General features: G+C 38.8%; 1 protein-coding gene across 1 annotated transcript; it reads left to right on the top strand.

Annotated features, from left to right (window-relative positions):
* The first annotated feature begins 1,543 nt into the window (after nt 1–1,543).
* On the top strand, nt 1,544–23,131 carry GEM (GTP binding protein overexpressed in skeletal muscle). Its single transcript, XM_077493039.1, has 5 exons — nt 1,544–1,717; nt 6,959–7,299; nt 15,660–15,736; nt 17,084–17,288; nt 18,049–23,131. The coding sequence occupies exons 2-5, from the start codon at nt 6,969–6,971 to the stop codon at nt 18,324–18,326; spliced, it is 891 nt and encodes a 296-aa protein (XP_077349165.1). The 5' UTR covers nt 1,544–1,717; nt 6,959–6,968; the 3' UTR covers nt 18,327–23,131.
* The last annotated feature ends 1,617 nt before the right edge of the window (nt 23,132–24,748 follow it).

The following is a 24,748-nucleotide window of genomic DNA, read 5'->3' as shown; positions in this document are numbered from 1 at the left end:
GTAATTTAGTGGCTCCTTCCTTTTCTGAATGAACAGAGTCAGTGATCACTGACTCTGTCCATTCATAACTGAGCATCATAAACTGTTTTTACGATGCTTACGTTTATGATGGGGGAGAGGAGCCGCTGTTTCCTGTCTATTCATGTTCAGAGCAGCTGAGGCTGCTGAGAAAGGGACTGGGGAATCTCTATCCTCAGTCCCTTTCCATGTCTCTAAACAGACCCTTGACATCTCGTATATAAATTGTAAAAGATAATAAAAACAATTAATTGTAAAAGATTTAAATGTTCTTTATCTTTTAATCCTAGCCTATGTTGCAGTTTAAGCTTTTGCAGGTATCTTGCTTAGGGTGGCTTCTTTCTCTTGAGCATCCTATGAAGCTAGTTACCCTCGCATGCATGGACTAGGTTTCTGTCCCCTTACACAGTGTGCATTAATAGAAACACACAGCCCTATAGCCTAGGATGGTAAGGCACTCCCCTGCTCTGCCCTTCTCCTTCTCCAAGATAACAGTCTGATTTACCACTGCACTGTCCACTGCCAACATTTTTGTAACCCCAGCATTTCATGTTCCTGATAGGTGCCTGCTGTCCCATGTACTTGTATGAAAAAGTATCTTGTCCTCTTTGTATTGTTTCCTTTGTGGGAAATCCCTGGTGTTCCTGTCAGCCCCTCTGCTTTCTTATTCAAAACTGACCACACTAAGCAGGAGATCATAGCATGGTCAGTTTCCTAGCTATGCTGGGAATTCCGGCTGCTCACCTCTAATGATCAGACTTGTCCAGACACGCCTCCTCTGCACAGTCGTTTACTGGGAAGCTCAGTGTGTTGTTGTTACTCCTCCTCCCCCCCCAGCTCTAATGCAGCTGAGAACAGAGTTTATGTTATAACTTATGAAAAAGAAAAAAAAATATTTAGAATGTTTTTATATATCTATACACAAAAGGTTTGCCTTTCATTTCTATTTTAAACTGTATATTTGCAAGGTGATTATTTACAATCACTTTAACTTTGGTGTTTTATTTCTGCCATCAGCTTTAACATACAAAAATGCCACATCCAAAGGAAGGAATATATAATGACAAAATAATTATCTCTCCTTCTGAAAAATTTTAATTCACCAGTTTGAAAACTTCAAATAAATGAGATGCACGCTCCCCATAGCACCAAATTGCTCTGCACCTGGATTTCCCTGACATGCCATTTTCTTCCCTATGTGATCTGACAAATTGGACATTTTAATTACAGAGTTTCTTTTATTTTTTTTCTCCCGCTTACAGTGGAAATAGATATTATTTCCAAAATGTGTTGCAGTATTGCAAAATAGGCATTACATTTCCCAACCTTCCGATTTGCTGTTTTGAAAACTAATCTTGCTGGATTTGTTTGCTGGAAAAAGATTTATCACGCAAGTCAAGAAGATAAACATCCCTGATTGTGGATAAGTGATGGTGTTAGTGTGGCAGCCCACTACACTTCACTCCCCTGGTACTTTTTCTCTCTCTGGATGGTGGGCTGGACTCTGCTCTTGTACAGGCGGCTGACATCACGGAAAAGCTCAGTCTCTGATCACTTGTGCCTAATATAAACCAGAAATGCTGAGAAAGTCTTAGAGACAGACAGAGAGCAAGAAAGGACTTAATCCATCCTTCTCCCCGTGTGCCTGAAATCTGTGTGCAGAAAGAGTATTCCACATAAGACAGAGCAAACCTCACTGGTAAGTGGTGTCTGCATTACAAATCATTAAGAATACATCTACAGATATAATATAGTGCTAAAATAATATAATAATTAGCTAATAATATTATAAAATACACTAATATAATATAGTGCTAGGATCACTCGCATGCATTAACCAATCAGACACAACTTTTTTTAATAGTCTTCATGCAATCTAATGACTGCATCTTCAGATTGCTAATTTCTGATTGGTTGCTTTGAGTTACAGCACATCTCTGATTTTAGCCCTATTTTAAAAAATGATTCACAATTTATAAACGGCACAATTTAAAAGTAAATATCAGTTATAATTGTCATAATATGATGTGCAGAAAGGACTATTTTTCTCAATAATTGAAATTAGCTTTAAGTAGCTGATGTTATTTTTTTTGTTAATGTGTGTAGTTGTGATACTGGATATATATTATACTGTGATTGCCTGAAAGCTGTGAATAGTATATTTAAGCATTTAACTGTTTGCAAAGGATTTATGGACTTTAGGTCCTTCTGCAAACAATCAACAAATGTCTTTCATTGTGTTTTAACCTGATGAGAAGTAAAATCTGGTCTCTACAGGAAACTGTGCTTCATTGATTATTTAAAATTGCGGGCTAAATATACTTGTCTTTTGTTGGCACTTTAATCGTTTTTTTAATGAAGTTATCAGTTATTTAAGTTGATAGCCAAACTAGTCATTTTTAACTGTGGGTTCACCTTTGCAGTCAGACTTGAGAAACCCAGACTAATTGTTAACATTCACACAGCATACCTAAAAATATTTCTTACTACTTGTTTCTTTGGAGTGGTTTTAAACATATTATTATTATAATACAGGATTTATATAGCGGCAAAAGTTTGTGCTGCGCTTTACAATACAGTACAATACAAATCAATACAAGAGAGAAAGAAGGGTCCTGATCATGGGAGATTACAATATAAGGGGAGAGGCAAGTAATACTAGAGAGGTGATAGGCTACACGGGCAGCTTGTTCAGAATAATTTGCAATGTGTATTTAGGAAATTATTTAGAGACAGGTAAAAAATGCATTAACATACAGTGTACCACCCTTGCTTTGAGATCTTTAACCCTTTGTCAAGACAAAAAGGGGAAGATATACTAAAACCGGAGCACTCAGAATCTGGTGCAGCTGTGCATGGCGGCCAATCAGCTTCTAACTTCAGCTTGTTAAATTAAGTTCTCACAATAAAACCTGGAAGCTGATTGGTTTTCTATGCAGAGCAGCGCCAGATTTTGCACTCTCTAGTTTTGGTAAATCTTCCCCACAGTGTGCACAAATAATGAGAACTGCCAGCACAACGGCAAAGTTAGTTATGATAAATCTAACTCCCCAGCTCCCTTCTAGTGTTACTACATGGGTAAAGCCAAGTAAGATTTTTAACCAAGAAAAAAACAGGTAAAAAGCTAAGAAGCAATATTAGAATTATGCTATGTGAATGGGAACATTTAACCATTTTAAAATAGGTGTTATCTCAATTTGACAGCAAAATTGGAAATACGCTTTAAATGACATTGATCAGCGTCAACGTTTTGAGTGCTGCTGAAATAGATGCCCTTCTATGTTACGCCATTAAATTATATTGTTGTATAGTAATGTCCTTGGCAGGAATGCTGGGATTTGTATTTCCACAGTTTGTTAGTTGATAGAAATAGTGTGTGTTATACATCATTTCAAAAGCATGGGTTGCTTATGCTTGGATAGATTGTCATCCCTTAAAGTCCTGGTATTTCAAGGGTTACTATAGGTGTAATTATCAGTTGCCACTTTGGTAATGGAGTTGCAGAAGTAACCTTACTAAACATGGTAGAAGAATCAAGAGTTGGAGAGAGTATTCCCCATCCAACAGCTACACATCCCAGATGCTCCTCAAAGGCTTGTTTAGACAATGAGGGTTAACCTGCCTGGCTGCAAAGATTTGTTGACGTAACATGCTATGAACTTATGAGCTCTTCATTGCTCTCTTAAACCCCATGTGGCCATGGCCCACAATTGCAACTCTACCATACTATATAGATGAGGCTTATTTGTAAAATTCTAACTGGGATGAAATAATAAAAAAAAAAACGATTCGATAAATAAGCTTGGAGTATATACAAGACTTAATATTATAGATGCAATTTCTTCTAATATGCAATACAACAGGCCTTTTTAAACCAGAGTTCTGTGGAACCCTAGGGTTCCTTCAAAGGTTGCCAGGGGTTTCTTGAGAAATTAACAGTTTCTGCCTCTCATATAAGTGGCCGCTAACACCAACGGTCACCACTTTTTTTTTAGCTATCTACTCACCTCCAATGTAAGAGACATTCTTCCCACTGACCACCAATGTTTTGGTGTCTCTCTGCCACTGATCACCAATGTAAGATAGGCTTTCTCCCAAAGACCACCAATATAAGTAGGCCCTTCTTCACCAAAGTTAGGTAATTCTTCAATGACCACCAATGTAAGGGTCACCATACGTGTACAATCTGACTGAACAACATCTGTACAATCAACTTTAGATTTACCAAAACTATGTCATATAAACACTTACTGTATTTATCGGCGTATAACACGCACTGGCGTATAACACGCACCCCAAGTTTAGGAGGGCATTTTAAGGAAAAAAGTTTTAGGAGGGAAGTTTAAGGGAAAAAAAATGTACATTTAAATGCCCATCAATGCAGCCTTATCAGTGTGCATCTGCAGCCTTGTCCATCATTGCAGAATGATCAGTGTCATTTGCAGCTTGCTCAGCATCATTTGCACCTTGCCCAGCGCAGTTTGCAGCTTGCTCAGCATCATTTGCACCTTGCCCAGCGCAGTTTGCAGCTTGCTCAGCATCATTTGCACCTTGCCCAGCGCAGTTTGCAGCCTTGCCCAGTGTAATTTTCAGCTTGCCAGTGTCATTTTCAGCTTGCCAGTGCCATTTTCAGCTTGTACAGCTCCATTTGCAGCTTGCACAGCGCCATTTGCAGCCTTGCCCACGTTTAAATTTCCCTCCGCCAAGACAGACCAAGCGTGCGCCGCTGAAAAATACCAAGTGCCGCCGAAAAAGACCGAGCCGACTGTACTGTGAACTCGGCTCGGCTCACAGTCCTGCCCAGACTCTTTTTCGGTGGCGTTCTGTATTTTCCGGCGGCGCCTGGTATGTTTCGGCGCCGCCAGGTAATTTTCGTCGCCGCTCGCTATTTTCAGCTCACAGACAGTGGGGATTGACGTATAACATGCACCCACGACTTTCCCCGATTTTAAGGGGGAAAAAGTGCTTGTTATACACCGATAAATACGGTACTTACAATATCCAATCAATTTGTATCTGATCAAGCAGGCCCCCACATAACATAACTGTTGGCAGATCTAAGGCTGGGTTCACACTGAAGCGATGCGGGAACGCCGCAAATCCGTGGCGGGTTCCCGCATCGCATGCCTCCCGCCGGCAGTTCACACTGCCCTATGCGGACTGCTGGGAGTGTCAGTGAAACCTTAATGACACCCCCAGATCAGTTTGCATATCGCAGTGCGATCTGCAAACTCGGACAGGAATCGGATCGCATGGTGTGAACACCCATGCGATCCGATTCTGCTGCGGACCAAAAAAAGGGTCCTGTGCGAGTTTGTGGTGGGTGCGATGCGAATTCAGCCATACTATCTGTATGGCTGAACTTACATCGCACAGAGATCGGATATGATTTGCACTGCAGTGTGGTGCGAATCACATCCGGGTCTCCCAGCCGCAGCGGTGTGAACCCAGCCTAAAGGAGATTGTACAATTGGAAGGACTATCAATGTGTGTGTGTGTGTTATCACAAAAAATAATGTTGCTAAAGCAACTCTGAGTATTTAAAAAGTTTTTTTTGTTTTGTGCTATATGTGTTATATGCTAATATATCGTAAGCTGTACCTATAGTAATTGTTATGCCCTGTACATACGGTTGGACTTTCCGATGGAAAAAGTGTGATCAGATCGTGTTGTCAGAAAATCTGATCGTATGTGGGCTCCATCTGACTTTTGCCATCGTAATTTCCGACACACAGTTTGAGAGCAGGATCTGAAATTTTACGACAACAAAATCCGATCGTTTAAATTCCGATCGTGTATAGACAATTCCGACGGACAAAGTGTAACGCTTGTTCAGAATAAATTATGAGACGAAAGCTATTGGCTACTAGCCCGTTTATAATCCCGTCGTACGTGCTGTATGTCACCGCGTTCGGAACGATTGGATTTTCCGACAACTTTGTGCGGCCGTATGTATACAAGACAAGTTTGGGCCAAAATCCGTCAGAAAAAATCAGACGGATTTTGTCATCGGAAAGTCCAACCGTGTGTACAGGACATTAGAAGGTGTGGGCTTTTCCAAATAGACAACGTCCTATCTTGGTGAGATATTGAAAAGTGAGTGATCTTTGAAGGAAGCTGAAGAACGCTGTTCTCAGATCTCAGCAATGATAGCAGCTCTAAGCAGTGATGATGGAACTAGGCACTCAGTAACAGCAGATCCAAGTGGGTATAGCCATGGACATGCTGTTAAACTAGATGAAGAAGACACATGAAGCAAGGTCATGACATCGTAAAACCCTTTTTCAGAACTGAGTGGGAAGCAAACAATACATTTATTGCATGCATATATGTGCATTTTTAAAGATATAACATTTTCTGTGTCCACAACAGCCTTTCTCAAACTTTTTATCCCAGAAGGACCCTTAAAATAATGAAAGGTTCCTAGGGAAACCTTGTTATAAAAATGATTATATCTATAGGTAACGTTACATTAACACGATCAGTGAAATGTTAGATACCAAGATGTTAATACCCAGATTTAATTATTTTACAAAGCTCCCTCCCTATATGGTAATAATAAATTAAACAAATAATAGTGGCCTATAAGAAACACTAAATGTAAAAATTGTAAAACATTGTTTATTCAGTGGACAAAATCCCTTTTACATCAGTGATCAGTGTAGAACTGACCTCTGATGCGGATATCAGTGAGAAATGTCCCCCTTATAATGGTGGATCTTGTAGGTAGGAGATCAGTCTGCAACTGATCATGGTTTGGGGAACCTGTAGCAACCTCTGGAGGAACCCTGGCTAAACAAGTCTGGTCCACAGTCTATCTATCTATCTATCTATCTATCTATCTATCTATCTATCTATCTATCTATCTATCTATCTATCTATCTAACAAATGTCAATGTATTCCTGGGGTTGCCAAATTCTTTGTCTTTTTTAACTACAGGGAAGCCACAATGACTCTCAATGTGACCATGCGGCGCAGTAGCAGCACAGCGGTGCAGAGCCAGCAGCGATGGAGTATCGCCGCTGATGGGAAGAATATTCACGTACAGAAGAATCCCAATGTGAACCTCAATCGCAACCACACCATTCATCACTCAGTGAGGCCCGAGGACTACTACAGGTGCAGCTGGTCTTCAGATTCTTCAGATTCCGTCATCTCCTCAGAATCTGGGAATACCTACTATCGCGTGGTTCTTATTGGCGAGCATGGTGTTGGCAAGTCTACACTGGCCAGTATATTTGCAGGAGTGCCTGATTCTCTGGACAGTGAAATGCTAAGTGGTAAGTAAGCCAGATCTTAGATATTAATGGCAAAAACAGTATCTCACAAAAGTGAGTACACCCCTCACATTTTTGTAAATATTTTATTATATCTTTTTGTGTGACAACATTGAAGAAATGACACTTTGCTACAATGTAAAGTAGGATCTGAAAAAAAGATTTGTTGCTCTACATAAAGATGGTCTAGGCTATAGGAAGATTGCCAAGACCCTGAAACTGGGCTGCAGTACGGTGGCCAAAACCATACAGCGGTTTAACAGGATAGGTTCCACTCAGAACAGGCCTCGCCATGGTCATCCAAAGAAGTTGAGTCCACGTGCTCAGCATCATATCCAGAGGTTGTCTTTAGGAAATAGACATATGAGTGCTGCCAGCATTGCTGCAGAGGTTGAAGGGGTGGGGGGTCAGCCTGTCAGTGCTCAGACCATACGCCGCACACTGCATCAAACTGGCCAGCATGGCTGTTGTCCCAAAAGGAAGCCTCTTCTAAAGATGATGCACAAGAAAGCCCCCAAACTGTTTGCTGAAGACAGGCAGACTAAGGACATGGACTACTGGAACCATGTCCTGTGGTCTCATGAGACCAAGATAAACTTTTTTGGTTCAGATGGTGTCAAGCGTATGTGGCAGAAACCAGATGAAGAGTACAAAGACAAGTGTGTCTTGTCTACAGTCAGCATGGTGGTTGGAGTGTTATGGTCTGGGGCTGTATGAGTGCTGTCGGCACTGGGGTGCGTGCGCCCTTTGGTAGCTCTTAAAGGAAACCTTGTACCCGTACAGGGTTTTGCGCAGGGGTGCCATTCTGCCCGGTAAAAAGACATGAGGCGGTCGGGAAATGGTTAAGGACAGTTTTGAGTTTTTAAAGAATTGTCCTTGTAATATCCCTTTTAGAATTTAATGCTTTTTTTCAAAATGGGTTCCTAGATAGCAAGGATAACTTGCTACAAATTTGTGGCAGTGTTGACTTGTAAGTCTTGTTAATTTGCTGCACATTTTCACTGGCAAGTTGTACCATTGCAGAGCACTTGAAGCACAGTTCTAGTTGAAAATTTTGCAAATTGTAGCAAATTTGCATGGCAAGTCTCTAGCAAGAGCAAAGCTGTAGCGGGGAGTCTACAGCAAGAGCTCTGCCAGTCACAGTGACCCCTGTGGTGGGATGACTATTGCACAACATAACTGAACCTGAACTTGCAGCAGACTTGCAGAAGGTTTGCAAAGAATTGCTGCAATTGTGCACCAAACTTGTGAAGCCTGGCAAGTCTAGCAATAGCTTAGCAAGTCATTTTCATTGCAGCATAATTGCTTGTTATCTGTGTAATGTTGGTTCAATATTATAGTATCTAGCCTCAGTTTTCTGTACTTTTTAAGATTTGTTGAAAAATACAGTATCTCAGAAAAGTGAGTACACCCCTCACATTTTTGTAAATATTTTATTATATCTTTTCATGTGACAACACTAAAGAAATTACAGCTTGTATAACAGTGTAAATTTGCTGTCCCCACAAAATAACTCAACACAGCCTTTAATATCTAAACCACTAGCAACAAAAGTGAGTACACCCCTAAGTGAAAATGTCCAAATTGGGCCCAAAGTGTCAATATTTTGGGTGGCCACCATTATTTTTCAGAACTGCCTTAACCCTCTTGGGCATGGAGTTCATCAGAACTTCAGAGGTTGCCACTGGAGTCCTCTTCCACTCCTCCATGATGACATCATGGAGCTGCTGGATGTTAGAGATCTTGCGCTCATCCACCTTACATTTGTGGATGCCCCATGCTTGACACCATTTGGACCAAATAAGTTTATCTTGGTCTCATCAGACCACAGAACATGATTCCAATAATCCATCTCCTTAGTCTGCTTGTCTTCATCAAACTGTTTGCAGGCTTTTTTGTGCATCATCTTTAGAAGAGGGCTGACCCCTCACCCCTTCAACCTCTGCAGCAATGCTGGCAGCACGCATACATCTATTTCCCAAAGACAACCTCTGGATATAATGCTGAGCATGTGCACTCAACTTTTTTGGTTGACTATGGCGAGGCCCGTTCTGAGTAAAACATGTCTTGTTAAACCGCTGTACAGTCTTGGCCACTGTGCTACAGCTCAGTTTCAGGGTCTTGGCAATCTTCTTATAGCCTGGGCCATCTTTATGTAGAGTGACAATTCTTTTTTTCAGATCTTCAGAGAGTTCTTTGCCATGAGGTGCCATGTTGAACTTCTAGTGACCAGAATGAAAGAGTGAGAGCGATAACACCAAATTTCACACACCTGGTCCCCATTCACACCTGAGACCTTGTAACACTAATGAGTCACATGACAATGGGGAGGGAAAATGGGTAATTTTGACTTGGGGGTGTACTCGCTTTTGTTGCCAGCAGTTAAAACATTAATGACGGTGTTCAGTTATTTTGAGGGGACAGCAAATTTTATACAAGCTGTAGACTCACTACTTTACATTGTAGCAAAGTGTCATTTCTTCAATGTTGTCACATGAAAAGATATAATAAAATATTTACAAAAATGTGAGGGATGTACTCACTTTTGTGAGATACTGTACATTTTGCAGTACATATTTATAGTAAGGCTTTCATTAATAAATTGACCACCACCCTCTGGTATTTGTGCTAATCCTATGAGCACATCAGTAAAGTGGAAAATCACCTCCATTTGTCTTGTGGTTATGACCACCAGGGCTGAGTCATCAGTGTCCCCAACAATCAGGTGTTTCTGGTGTCTATCAGCAGAGTTATGAGGTTGCTTGAGTGCGCATTTTTACTCCAACCCAGCTCCTCACTGACAATGCCAATGACCTTTGATGGGTTTTTCATGCCAGCACTATAGTAAAAAAGATATAGCAGCTTTGAGCAGCTGCAGAACTGCTTTTTAAGTCTTTCTAAAGTGATATTTCAAATAGTCACATTCAACTGGAGTGATCCTGTAATAACTGCTACTAGCTTTACCATGCTCTGGATAAAAGAGAACCTTCACAGAGATATTTCAAATTGTGGCATTTGTTGTAGAATTATCAGTTTATATTGCATATATCTCTTGGGCACTTTTGTGTGGTTGCTGCGTTGCAACCTACCATGGTTATTTCAAGGTACTCCACTATCAATGCTGGATTTTTAGGATATGGTAATATGAAGAATATAACAGCAGGTCGATGGAAAGTTGAAACAACAAAAGAAAGTCTGAAAAGAGATTGAAACAGAAACAGTGCCAGGTAGACCTGTCCTTTGGAGATCCAAAAGTTAATTTGGAGATGCAAAGGTCTGGCTAGTAATACTCCATATATAGCAGTTGAGACAGCTGATCAGTGGGTGTATGACCACCCATGACCACCATCTTAACTGTTTGACATGGCAAACCAAGTTAAATTGAATAGGAAAGCTGGAAACTTTCCCTGAACCTAAATGAATCTTCTAAAGCACAGATTTACTGGACTGACAAAAATGTTACAGCCTTTATTATCCACCCATATATAATATGATTTGTGTTGTAGTAGAGCAATAGTAGCCTGACCTTTGAAAATTAAAGGGTCAGTCCACCCCAAACTGACATCACATATTGTAGAAAAAATTAGAGAGTTCCAACACCTGACAGTTTTGTTTTATATTTTTTGGTTACTCTATTGGCAAGATCTCTGCACTTCGGCTCCTGGGTCTGCACTCTTGCTGCGGCCACTCTGTGGTTCCCACTCTCCCTAATATTTTTTTAAATATTTATATAATGAAGAATGCAACAAGGTGCTGGAATAATGATAGACAAGGACACCCCAAACTCCCAGTTGGACAGAAACAAAGTACGTTTTTGTGAAAGGGAGATCTTGCTGCTGGAATATCAAAGTCCTGTTGGAAGCAAGATGATGAGAGCCTACTAAGCTCCATCTATATTAAAAAATTAAAATGTTAAATTTGGGTAAACTGACTCATAACATGACACTGGCTGTAAGAAAAGAGAATCTAGGCTGAATATGGCTGAATTGCTTTCTATTCTTCTAATCTTTTGAGTTCATCAGCCCTACATGGCCTGATTTTTGCAAGTACTTAAATCTATTATAGTGATTGCGCTTTGGGAAACCTTTAGAATTATGTAATTTGTGATGCTCATGTGACTTGATCAAAACTGAAAACTGTGTGACCAGATTTGCTTGTGTGCAAAATTAAAGAATATGTTTTTGTGCAAATTGGGTTTAATCACATTTTAACGCTATTTTAGTTCTGACTGAAAAAGAAATTAGAAGCGCTTCAGATATTTTTTAACCTTAAGGCCCCATGCCCATGGATGTTTTTATAGCCGCTTTTTTGTGCATTTTTTGCAGCTTAAAAATGCCTCTCCATGTTAGCCTATGGCCTCATGCCCACCATGGCATTTTGGAGCTGTAAATGGCATAGCCGTTTTTAAACTGAAAAAAAAACCCCGGACCAGTGCGTTTTGAGGCTCCAGCACTAGAGCTGTAAAAACGCCAGACACTAGCAAAAGGTGTTAAACATGATTTAACGAGGCTTAACGACGCTGTGTTAAGCCTTGTCCGGCATTTCTGTCTCTATTCAAAATCAATGGTTCCCTATGGGAGCCCATTTATTTGAATAGAGGTCACACCAGAAGTCAGATCAAGAGGAACCGACTTGCGGAGCGACTTGTATGCTGAGAATCTTGAGGGGGGAACCCAGCAAAAAAATTTTTTCAAAATTTGCGTGAGGTTCCCCCTCAAGACCCCCCTGCCCCAAAGCACCAACCCCCCCCATGTTGAGGGCATGTGGCTTGGTATTGTCCAGGACAGGGGGCACTTGCTCTGCCCCCTTTCTTGACCTGCCCCGGCTGCATGCTCGGATAAAGGTCTGGTATGGATCTTGGGGGGACCCCCATGCCATTTTTTTGCTGTTGGGTCTCCTCTTAAGATCCATACCAGACCAAAGGGTCTGATATCGTCTTGGGGGGGGAAACTCACGCAATTTTTTTCTCAAGATTCTCAGCACACAATTCCTACCGCAAGTCCACTCTTCCAAATCCAATCCACTTGATCCGACTTGATCCAAAATCAATGGGCTCCCATAGGGAATCATTGGTTTCGAACTTAGACAGAGAAACGCATTTGAAAGCCAGTGCGGAGTAACATGCATTGAATTCAATGCAAAACGCAGATAAAATCACGTTTTTAACACCGCTTTTTTCCTGCCATCTGTACTGGCTTTACAGCCCATTTTTTTTAATATTCGTGGGCATGTAGCCTAAAATGTAGTTTTAATGTGTACAATGTATCAAATATAATTTTTATACTTAATCCATCAGTTCTGCTTGAATCGTAAAAGTAAATCAGATTGCAAATGAATATGATATTCAGCAATGTGAATCTATTTTTCCCTGACAATGTATTGAAATTTTATTTTGGATAACAAAAAAAACAAAAAAACAATAACCAACATGTCAGCTGAAAAAAAATCAAATAAGGCAATGCAAGTGTAGCTAACTAGCTGTTTGCTTTCAGAATGCGTCTCTCTAATTGAAGGCCTGTATAGGGTTGAATTGAACAGAGAAAGAAAAGGACAGGGAAAAGGGTAATACCTAGGAGTTCAACTATGTGCATAATCTGAGCTTCAGCTATCCCATTATGTAAAAAACATTAGATTAACTGGGCAAATTTATGAAAAGGAGCTTAGAACTTCTGCTAGGAGGAAATCCCAAGCATAACATATTCATATTTAATATTTGACATTTACCTGACAAAACAACACAAAAAAAATAGCTTTACATTTTTATTTTTATTTATTTTTTTAGTTATGCATGAAAAGCACTATACAGCATAAAGCACTTTACACCAGTAACTGCTAGACTGTGAATTAATGTTAGTTTGGTGTGTGCAAGGTTAACTGTGCTATGAGCAAATATTTTCCATTACAGAACAAATCTGGAGTTTATCACAGTCCACAGTAGGAGACTTTGCAAATCTTCATCATGATGTTTTATTCCATGTGCTGGATTAATTTTTAGAAGATGTGGAAAACTCACAGGAGCGCTGCAGCTGGGGTGCTGTGGAAAAAAAACATTCCTCTAGAGAGAATATCCAGTAGAGACAACGTACTTATAAAACTGATTTTTAATAGGGCACCAAATGTTTGTAGAAGTATATGTGCACATGCTTAGAGGTGTCTGTTATATTTTGGGGATATTTGCTAATATATTACAACATGACAGTTAGTAATAAAAAAATCAGCTTATACATTTAGTCAGAATAGTGGTTAGCTTCTATGGGTTATAGAAGATGAGTGTTTTTGTGTTAGCCTTTGTACACATGGTCGGAGATTCCAACAACCAAATCCGGCGGAAGAAATTCCGACGGATTAATTCCGGAAGAGGTCTGGAAGTGATGTTGCATACACACGGTCGGACTAAATTGTCGGGAAATCCAATTGTACATAACGTGATGACGTTATTTCATTACGACGGGACTACGTTCAGGCTAGTAGCCAATAGCTTTGGTCTAGGAATTTGATCTGAGCATGCTTGGCACTTTGTCCATCGGAGTAGGCTACACATGATCGGAGTATGTCCGATAGGAGCATTTTGTCTGAAAATTTTACCGGCAAGTTGGAAAAGTTGGTCCGGCGGATACTCTGATGGAAACAGTCCGTTACAGACCACACACAGTCGGAATATCCGACAAAACAGCCTGATAGGAAACATTCCGACGGAATCTCCGACCATGTGTACAAGGCTTACATTATCAAATATAGTAATACAACAATTCATCAGCACACTCTCCAGCTGGTTAGAACAAAAAACCTAATAAAACCTTTAGCATCTCAGGTTAAAAAGGTGTTTTGTTACATACATTTGAAAATACATGTGAAGCCACATTGCCATCAAGGCACCATTGTAAAGTGTGATCCTTAACTATAAGCTACCTAAGCTCCCAGACTTATGCATAGCAAAGAATAAATAGAACGCAGGTTGTCTGGTCCAAAAATGGATAGACTGGAGTTATCTATAAGTCTTGATCTGGTGACTATAAAAAATGTGAGGTTTTCCCCAGGTTGAGTCCAAGTGACAGAACAAATAGAGGAGTGAATTTCCCCAGCTGGAACACAGACAGCAATAAAAACCTTACAGAGTTTCTAATGGCTCACACCAGGGCCGTTTTTAAGGCAGGGCAAAAGGGGCAGCTGCCCTGGGCCCTGTCATTGTTGTGGGGCGCAAAGCAGCTGCCTTATACTTGCCAACTATCCTGGTTTAAATTCCCTCATCCTTTGAGGTTTTAGTCCTGTGCTGTGTCCCAATATCTCAGTGTGAAGTGCTGCTACTAATGCTGCCCAGCTCTGCCCTATTGTTGTATAAAGATGACTTACCTGCCAACCCTGTGTTTACATGTAAATTACCGGCAGAAATCATGTGTTGTAACCTCTAGCAACCAGTCAGTGAGCAGTAATGATACACTGTAACCTCTGGCAACCAATTGCAATAGCTGCCTGATCTGATTCCGTAAACTGATTTTGAGTCTAACTGCTATTTATTGTATGTCTCAGAGCAGGTGGAGAGCAAAACTGCATGGGGGGGGGGGGGCCCAAGAAAAGTTTTGCCCAGGGTCCAATCAATATTAAAGATGGCCCTGGCTCACACCATTAGCGAAAAGACAATTCCGCGTGTAGACAATTCCGAAGGACAAAGTGACATGCATGCTCAGAATAAACTAAGAGACGAAAGCTATTGGCTACTGGCCCATTTATAGTCCTGACGTACGTTTTTGACATCACCTCGTTCAGAACGATCGGATTTTCCGACAACTTTGTGCGACCCTGTGTATGCAACACAAGTTTTGGCCAAAATCCGTCTGAAAAAATCAGACGGATTTTGTGGTCGGAATGTCCGACCGTGTGTATGGGCCATAAAAACTAAAATCTTGCCTTTAGATCATAACAGGCATACATGGGCAAGAAATTAAGCTAATACTCTGATTTTATCACTTGCTAATTGGCTTCCTGATTAGTACCCTTTTTCCATTTGCAATTTAACTAAATAAGACCAAATACAGTCCCTTATGATGTGATATATTGCTATAATGGCAACGGGAGATGACATAATTGCATTCCACAAGTATACCAATCAATTGTGTTAATCTGGCATGACTATATAAACAAAATAAAAATGTGGGATAGTAAAAATGTCCTATAAATAAATAAATGCACACATGAGGCATACATTTACTTATGTTAAACTTGACAAATGTGGAAAATAAAATTGTTCTTCTTATTTAAAGTGCCACTTGTTTGATTTATATTGCAAAACAAATATAATAATATATAACTTTTTAAATTCCTGAGTTGCTAACATGCAATGATTTATTTTTTTAATTTTTCCGTAGAGAACACATATGAGAGGACCCTGATGGTGGACGGAGAGAGCGCCACACTTATACTTATTGACATGTGGGAAAATAAGGTATTGTATTCTTAAACATTGTCTTCATTTTTTGCATAATGATTACATAAAGGCTTTTTTAATAGAGCAGCACAAAAAAAAAAAGCATTTGTGGTGTGTGCAACATGCCATAAAGTCCATAGTGACCAATCAGATTTCAGGTTGAGATATGTTGGGAATTATTTTTTGTGATTCGGTTACTGTACTTGGCACTTTGGCCTCTGCTTTACCTAATAAGACCAACAGTTTTATTGCAGAATAATACTATGATAATTCAAATGTATTAAAGGAAACCAGTCACAAGATCCTAGTTGTCATTATGTCATGCTGCTGGCTTCAATATTTTAAGTCAGAGGTCTAGAGTAAGCATGCCAAAAGACTTTTCTAAATGACATACTTGTTTCGGTGACTAGTTTTGGTGAATAATGAGATCGGCATAAAAGTCAGGGAACTCAAATCTTTACAAAGTGGTGAGCGACAGAAATCCCCTCTCTTGACTGCTTTCCTTTGGTTACTACATAGTGAAGGCAGCTACTATGAAGACATCATTATAATAGTGTTATTTGTCTAGGAGTTAGAGAGATTATGTTATCAGAATGCTAGACCAATTAATGAAGACTGAACTAGGAGAAATAAGGAAGACTACCATTACTTACCTCTTTCTAAAAATGCTGGTTTCCTGGCTGTCTCTGTCTTCAGTACTTAAGTCACTAACCGGAACAAATACGTAGATCAGAAAAGTTGGAGTGAGGTCAGAAATTCTGATCTGCACACTTATAATAGGTCAGTGGCTCTGAAACCACTGAAACTATTGAATCAGAATAACAACCAGTCAATTATACATAAAATAACATTTTCAGAAGGAGAGAACAACAATCATAGCTGATTCATTTTCTAAGTACAACTTTATTTTAATTGGGGCTAGGATAAAGAAAAGCATGTCTGGTTATATTACTTAAAGTGGTTGTAAACCCTTACACGCCGCTTTTACCTACAGTTAAGCCTATAATAAGACTTACCTGTAGGTACTTGAAAAATCTACCTGCACGGTTTAGGAGATATTTACCATATACGCTTGCACCCATGTCATCGGCGCATGTGCACTAAAGAAAGGGCGCAGCTCTGCCGTTTCTATAGGGCCCGTGCCATGACATCACATTTCTTAGTTAGGGTTTGCTTTATGTTGCTCCTTGGTAAAATTTCTTTAAAGCAAGGGTATAGCAGTGCAGCAACAATTGATACTGTAAGGGAAGTTTGTCTTATAGCCCATCGTAACAGACTGAAGTAGCAGTTTCTTTTTTTTTTTTTTAAACGCAATGTCTCAAAAGGGAAAATACATCACTTATTATTATTTTTTTTTGCTTGCAGAGTCAAGATAACTGGATGTACGATCACTGTATGCAAGTGGGAGATGCTTATTTAATAGTATATTCCATCACGGACAGAGCAAGCTTTGAGAAGGCCTCTGAGTTACGTATACAGCTACGTCGGGCGCGGCAGACAGAGGACATTCCGATTATACTGGTTGGAAACAAAAGTGACTTGGTTCGATGCAGAGAAGTTTCTATATCAGGTACTAGCCTTTATAAACATGCATCCACTTGCCTTACATTACTCAAGTCAGGGGTTGTTGATTTACCAAATGTAAATACGCTGTTGACTGTGCAAGGGAACTTTTACTTATGTCATCCAATCATGTGCAAGTAAAAAAAAGTTTTTTTATTCTGCTTGCTTGTGATTGGGTTTGCAAACTGAATTTATATTACATTGGATAAGCTAAATGAAATATCCTATGCAAAGTGAACAGCCTATTTGCCTTTAGTAAATCAACTACATAATAATCAATGTCACCCATAAGGCCCAGAAGCTTTAATGAGGAGGACAAGATAACAAATTTGAAGGAGAGACACAAAAGTGTGATACCATCTAAAATGATGACAAAATCAAGGATAATGAACTTTTTTCTGTCTGAAGTAACCAAGCCTCAAAAATAATACTTGAACTTTGTGGGGAAGACTACTGGGAAATAGTACAGTTGTCATACAAATTTTATTTAGCTTTTGTTAGAAAGGGAATTTCCTTTAGCTTATACAATTTTATGAAAGTTCACAAAGAATACCCAGTCACATGCAAGAATATTAAAAAATAAAAAAATATTTTTTGTTTGAACATAATTGGATAATAGAAGTCAGCAGAGCCTCATTCAGTAAGCTACCGTAAGTGAAAATACCCTTGCAAAGTGAACCTCCTATTTGCTTTTAGTAAATCAACCGCTATAATTGTCTTACAATTTTAGATGATAGAAATACTTAGCTATGACTTTCTGTTCACAGAGGGAAGAGCTTGTGCCGTAGTATTTGACTGCAAATTCATTGAGACTTCTGCAGCTGTTCAGCACAATGTGAAGGAACTGTTTGAGGGCATTGTCAGGCAAGTGCGTCTGAGGAGGGACAGCAAAGAGAAAAACGAGAAGAGGATGGCCTTGCAGAAGAGGCGGGAGAGCATTCCAAAGAAAGCCAGAAGGTTCTGGGGAAAAATTGTGGCCAAGAAAAACAAAAACATGGCTTTTAAACTTAAGTCCAAGTCTTGCCATGACCTCTCTGTACTATGAATTCACTGGACTGGCCAATATTTACAAAATATGTTCTCTTGATGGACGTCATTTGGCTATTTTGGGGACAGTAAGCAATCTATATTAGATTGGATAATGACACAAATTACTTGTGTTTTCCACAGCCATAATGAAAATGTTTCAGTTTATTAGGTAAACTTGAATATTATTGACTGTTATTATTTATATGCCAAAAACAAAACTGGCCTTGCTTGTCAAATTTGTATTGCTAGCTTGTTCCACTCTATTTTACAATTTTTTAAGATAATTTGCTTACTCTTTAAAACTTTCATGCAGTCATTCATTATAATGTAAAAAAAATATTTTTTGATTATGCTTAGATCAATACTGCAATGTTTTGAATATTTGAAAGCGGTTTTCCACTTTAAGGTCTATGCTCATCCAAAACTGGAGCTGCTTCTTGGTGATTCTAGTGACAACATTTCCCTGCTAGTATTCCTGTTTTTGCTTCACTTGACAGAGGAGTCTCAAGCCTTCTGTTAAGCCCTGTACGCGCGGTCGGAGAATCTGTCGGAATGCGTCTTATCGGACCGTGTCGTCAGATAATCCGACTGTGTGTGGTATGCATCGGACTGATTCCGTCCGAATCTCCGTCCGACCCAATTTTCCAACATGTTGGAAATATTTCAACTGGGCTGGTCGGACCTAATCCGATCATGTGTATAGCATTTTGATCGGACCAAGTGCCACGCATGCTCAGATCAAATTCCTACATCAAAGCTATTGGCTACTAGCCTGAATGTAGTCCCATCGTAACGAAATTACGTCATCACATTCTGAAAGATCGGATTTTTCGCCAAGTTGGCCCGACTATGTGTATGCAACAGTTTCGGACACAATCCATCGGACTAAATCCGATGGGCAAAATCCGACGGATTTGGTTGGCAGAATCTCCGACCGTGTGTACAGGGGCTTAGAGAAAACCTTAGTTTTTAAGGTGAAAGGATCTTGTAATGCAGCCATGGAAATTTTGACATGGATGCTCAGGAGAGACAAAATAAGACAGTAGGTTGTTCTACCCAACATTAAACTTTTGAGGGCAGACTGACCCTCTAATTAAAATAGTATCCCTGCCTTTGCTTCTTTTCTTGCAGTAATTCCTTTCCAACCCTTAGCCAAAGGAATCTCTTCTGCTATGAATGCAATTTTAGCATAAAGTGGAAAATCCTTTTAGAGCATTTTGCAGTTCCTCTCCATTTGTGTGCAGTGTAACTTCGTTCTCATTACAGATCAAGCTAAAGCAGCAATAAAGTGTGATGGTTAAGATTTTGAGAGACATAGTATAATATCTATAACAGAATCATTGTTAATATTCTATATACCAGTGGTCTCCAAACTGTGGCCCTCTGCTTGCCTTAGGGCTCTATTCTTCCCACTGATACGAGACACTATTCTGCCATCTGGCACCAACAATAGGGCACCATTTCTCCCACTGACACCAAAAACTATTCCTCCCTATGATACCGATGATGGGGCATTTTTCCTCCCCCTAATATCAAATGTGGCGATGCTTACTCCCACGGATGCCAGGAAAATTCCCACTCCCCCCGGCCATAGTCTGGCCCCCCCTAGAATCGGAAGTACAATAAAATGGCCCTTTGTTTAGACTGTTTGGAGACTCCTGCTATATACTAATATTAAATATGACCTTATACAGTATATAAAGTAATACCACTTAAACCTTCAGTTAAAGATACAGTAAAAGTTACTCAAGAAAAACACATTACTGTCACACATCCAATATTATTCTGAAAAGCAATAAATGTTTTCTTTCAAACCTTTAAATTGAAATTCCACCAAGATAAAATATAATATTTTATGGATTCTCTTACCCAAAATGCACGATTTAATTGAATGGACTTCCTAGTGTAGAGACTTATACTATACAGGTTGGAAAATTTTGTTGAGTTTACTGTTGAATTGAAGTTCTAAAATCTCTGAGCATCCCTGTTTCAGGAGGATGGTCTCCGTTTTCTGAAGGAGTGGACCTTAGGAAAATAAATGTGGTCTTGCTGAAAATGATGAGATCATAGGCTTGTTTTGAAGGGTTTTGGAAATGTAGATGGGATCAGTCTGACACACTTCTGAGCATTTGACTTCCTCCTGTTTTGTATTCCCATAGATTTATATGGGAATACAAAAGCAATTTGACAAAGTCTGTTGATGTAGACCCTAAAGCAGGAAGCAAGACTTCAAATATTCTGCTTTTATTTGCAAAGAGCAAAACTAAAGTGCTCAATTCGGTAACCCATAGAAACCAACCACATTTCTCAGAAGTCAGATCAGATCACTTTTGACTAGTTGCTATGGCTTACTGGGCTTTGCACTTAGCTCTTTGCCATAAATCAGCCTGGAAACGTTTAATACCATTGTAAGCATTTGTAGGTAATTACATCAAAAACTTTTTGTTTTTCACTAAGCTGGTTTTAGTTTTAAGTTATATTTATGTTAAAAGATTCAGAATGTTAATTCATTTTACTTTTAGAGAGTGCAGAAATTCGCTTTACAACCTTCCATGACTTACACAATAATAAAGCGCTTCCCAAATCTAATAGCAGAAGCATCTTCCCTCTCCTAGTTGGAAAAAACCCAAAATGCTCCATTGTGGGAAGTTGCCATGGAAAGTTGGGAAGTTGCCACTGTGCCCAATCTTCTCTCCTTCCATTCTCCATAGCTGGTCAACTGACTGTGTTGATGGAGGAATCGGGCGATTTTTCCTCCTGCAACTCGTGGTTGCAGGAAAGAAAATGTTGCTATCAATAGCCGGCTTTACAATAAATATACTGTGCATTTTGTTGCCCAGAGTAGAAATTCATTACAAAGGAAGGGATTAACAGCTCTTACACAGAGTATTGGACCTCCCAGACAAAAAACTACAGATCAGAAGAAATGGATAGCTAGCTCATACCAGCTGTTCAGAGCTGTCAGTTTTCTTATTCTCATCTTCAATAATAGCATGTATATCAGATTAGGATTGGCTTTTATATGTGTCTGCATCATGTATACTTTTACACAATTTAAGGCTTATGGAATAAGGTAGTACAAAGACTTACTGTCAAGTGCAAGGTGCAGTTAACCCATAGTAGCCAGTCATTAACAGTTTACTGCAAGTGAATCAGATGAGAAGTGATTTCTGAATGTGTGTTACTCCATTTGGACATCATATTTGACTTTGTGGTTTCTTACTAAATATGTCTGCTAATTTGATTTCATAAAAAAGTCCCATAATAGTGTAAAGTTTTCATAATTATAAAACATTTTGAGACATATAGTGCTGACTGGTTTGGAAGCTATCATTTGCATGAATTTTATTCATATGAATAGAAGACCTCCTGGTTCTTGCCTTTAAATATATAAATACAGAGAAATTGCTACAATTCAACCATTGAAAGTGGGTGGAAATATGTTGATGCTTTAGCATTGTGGTGTTTTTCAGCTCAGGTACAGATACCTGACCTCATTTAGTCAGTGATGCCCAATACAAGTTATGTTTTACAGCCGTATAGGGAACAGTCAGACTCAAGAATGATGAGTAAGCCGTTCTGTTTATTTTTGTGCATTTTTGGATTACATATACAGAATGACATATGTCATGTAGGTTTCTATCAGAATATAAAATTTACCAATCAAAGAATAATAAGTTTACAGATAACATAGAGTTAAATGTCTTGTGATCACCAAAATGCTATCATAAGAAGATGTTTATTCTTGTGGTATATGCTGTCCGTTAAAAACCACATCTAAAGACCATCTTTCAGGAACTTCTTTGCCACAGGTTCTCCAAACGTAAATCATGAGTTTCATAAATCATCATATTCCAAGACCCCAAGTGTATGGAAGGAAAGAAGACAAGCACAGAATACATTCTTATAATATGGCCATCTGATCATCTCAATAAGCTATTTTGTATCCCACCACAGTGTAATTTTTTTCCAATCTTCAAATCTTTATTTTCACATGGTATAAAACTGTAAAAAATTAATTAATTTAGCCACACTTCACAAAAACATGTAACACCATTTTACACTCAATCTTCCGTCTACTGAATGTAACACTTCGCTGTAGACATTTTTGGTTTATTGGGTTAAACAGTGGAAAGCGCTATGTGCTAATTAGAAGGTACAGTATCAAAAACAACCAATCAGAATCCACCTTGTGCTGGACTGAGTGCAGTTAAAGGACATTCTGATTGGTTATTTAGTGCTTTGCTCCTTGTACTGTTTTACTGAATAAGCCTTGTAATCATGGTGGACTTGATCATGGGCTAAATTAATCCACAGGGATTATGGTCTGCTCTCTATATTCAATATCCAGGTCAACTTTGCCTAGTCATATTTAACATTTACATGTTCATAGTAGACATCTTACACAATGAACTTGTTTTTCATGTACTTTTTTTTATTATACTGCTAATGTTTTAGTCACAAAGTACAAAAGTATAACAATATTGGGGTGGCAGGGGTCAAAAGGTTGTCAATATGCACATAAAACAAATTACGCTTGTCTTTTAAATGGTAACCTGGAGGCTTTCTTACTATCTATTTAAAAATAAGTAAGACTTATCCTTATTAAGATCACCCTAACCTGTGGACTACAAAAGACTACATTAAAATATGTATTGACCAGCTGCCATGATCGGAATTTGTGTTGCTCGCTTCGGGCTGTACAGAAAAATATGCATATTTATTATGTAATTTCCTATGAATATTTTAATAATGTTTTTCAGATTTTTATATTGTTCTTTATAAGTGAAAAGTAAAAATAAAAATAAAGAAGATCCTTTATATTGTGTCCTTTATCTTTCATCCTTTGGGCTTGCATCATGGTATTTTCCAGTGATATGAAAGAAAGGAGCATTGATTGTGAGAGGGCTAAGTGAGGCTTCAATAGCCAATGTTACTGGATAGCAATATTTCCCTTCTTAGTAGATAAAGGTTAAAGAAGCCTTTTACTATGTGCATGCTACATCCGAACAACGGCCAAATAGACGCAAAGATTGCAGTCTGTCATAGTGGTTCTCCAATATGTCTTTTGTAATCTGAGATTTCTAAATCGAATTACCATTTTTGCTAATGCCACCACCCTGTGATGATGGTCATGACAGAAATTCAGCATTAATATCATACACATGTGGCTTCAGCCTGATTTCCTGCCTTCTTTTATTGGTTAATATTTCATTAATCTCCCCTAGCCTATCTATTTCATTAGCTTAGAGGTAAGGAACACCTATGTTGTGTAATGTCTCTCTCTACTGCATAGATAGATACTGTTAGAGCAACCAGACAGGAAATCAACTTCTGACACGTAACATATAAAAGACAGTGGTTAGCTGAGGGAAAAAGACAGGAACTCTGCATTGCAAGTCATAGTTCACTTACTGAAGGAGCCTGGATCCACTGACTGTGATAATTGAACTTGAACTAAGATAACACATCCCTACTGGCAGGTAAGTAAATAATTTGTATAAGATAACGTATATATGGAATGCGTGCAGCAGATGGTTCCAATGATTAACAATGAGCCTTCAGAGTTCAGAAAATATTATTTAAATTGATTTGTAAAATACATTTAGGGCTTCTGTATACAGCCACCAAGCAGGTACACCATGCTATTCTGTGCTCAGACACCCCTTACGGCTTGATTTACTTGTTGTACAAATGGGATGCACATCCCAGCATAATACACCAAATAATGGAGAAGGATGAAGAATAATTTTGAGTGCTGGGATCTCAGTGCTGTTTTGCTTAGGCTTGTTAATGTAAGACTTTGGCTCACAGTGCAGAGGACAAGATCACTGTAAGTTTTATAATTGGTTTTAGAAAATGAGTGTAGGCATTGGTATTAGGGAACATCAGTAGAACCAAGAACAGACTGCACAGAAAAGCAAAGCTTTAATAAATGAAAAGAAAAGAAAAAAAAATAAATAAAAAATAAATAAATAAATAAATAAATAAATAAATAAATGGGCCACTAGCAATGCTTGAATATTTAAAAAAAAAAATGTCTGTGAAGCATCAATTGCTATTTTCTTCACTTGATATGCATACATTTATTTCAACAAAAAACAAGATGTCACGCTTTTGGAGCACCACTACATATATATAAACATATTGAATTTATTGTTTGAAATTAACAATTAAAATAATTGGTATAATTTTCATAAAATTATGACATTTGGAATACCAATATGCACATTTTCCCCCGATAAGCACATATTAATACCGGATGTCATACTTCATTTTTCCCACTGACCAATTATTATTATCACAGTATAATATAATATAAATCCCAATGTAGCTGTTATATAGAGAGATATAGACTTTCTGGTAATTGATCCTTATGGGCCAGTGAGGAAATTATATTACTACATGTTTCACAGATAACCCATAGGGCGTTATTTA

Source organism: Lithobates pipiens, unplaced genomic scaffold, assembly GCF_037356315.1.
Source record: "Lithobates pipiens isolate NorthernLeopardFrog02 unplaced genomic scaffold, aLitPip1_a1.2 Scaffold_19, whole genome shotgun sequence".
Classification (NCBI taxonomy): domain Eukaryota; kingdom Metazoa; phylum Chordata; class Amphibia; order Anura; family Ranidae; genus Lithobates; species Lithobates pipiens.
This window is presented reverse-complemented; position numbering and strand designations above follow the sequence as displayed.

Coding starts and splice junctions, on each gene's coding strand:
- GEM (XM_077493039.1), top strand. CDS start 6,969: ATGACTCTCAATGTGACCATGCGGCGCAGTAGCAGCACAGCGGTGCAG. Junction 7,300..15,659: donor GGACAGTGAAATGCTAAGTG/GTAAGTAAGCCA, acceptor ATTTTTCCGTAG/AGAACACATATGAGAGGACC. Junction 15,737..17,083: donor TTGACATGTGGGAAAATAAG/GTATTGTATTCT, acceptor TTTTGCTTGCAG/AGTCAAGATAACTGGATGTA.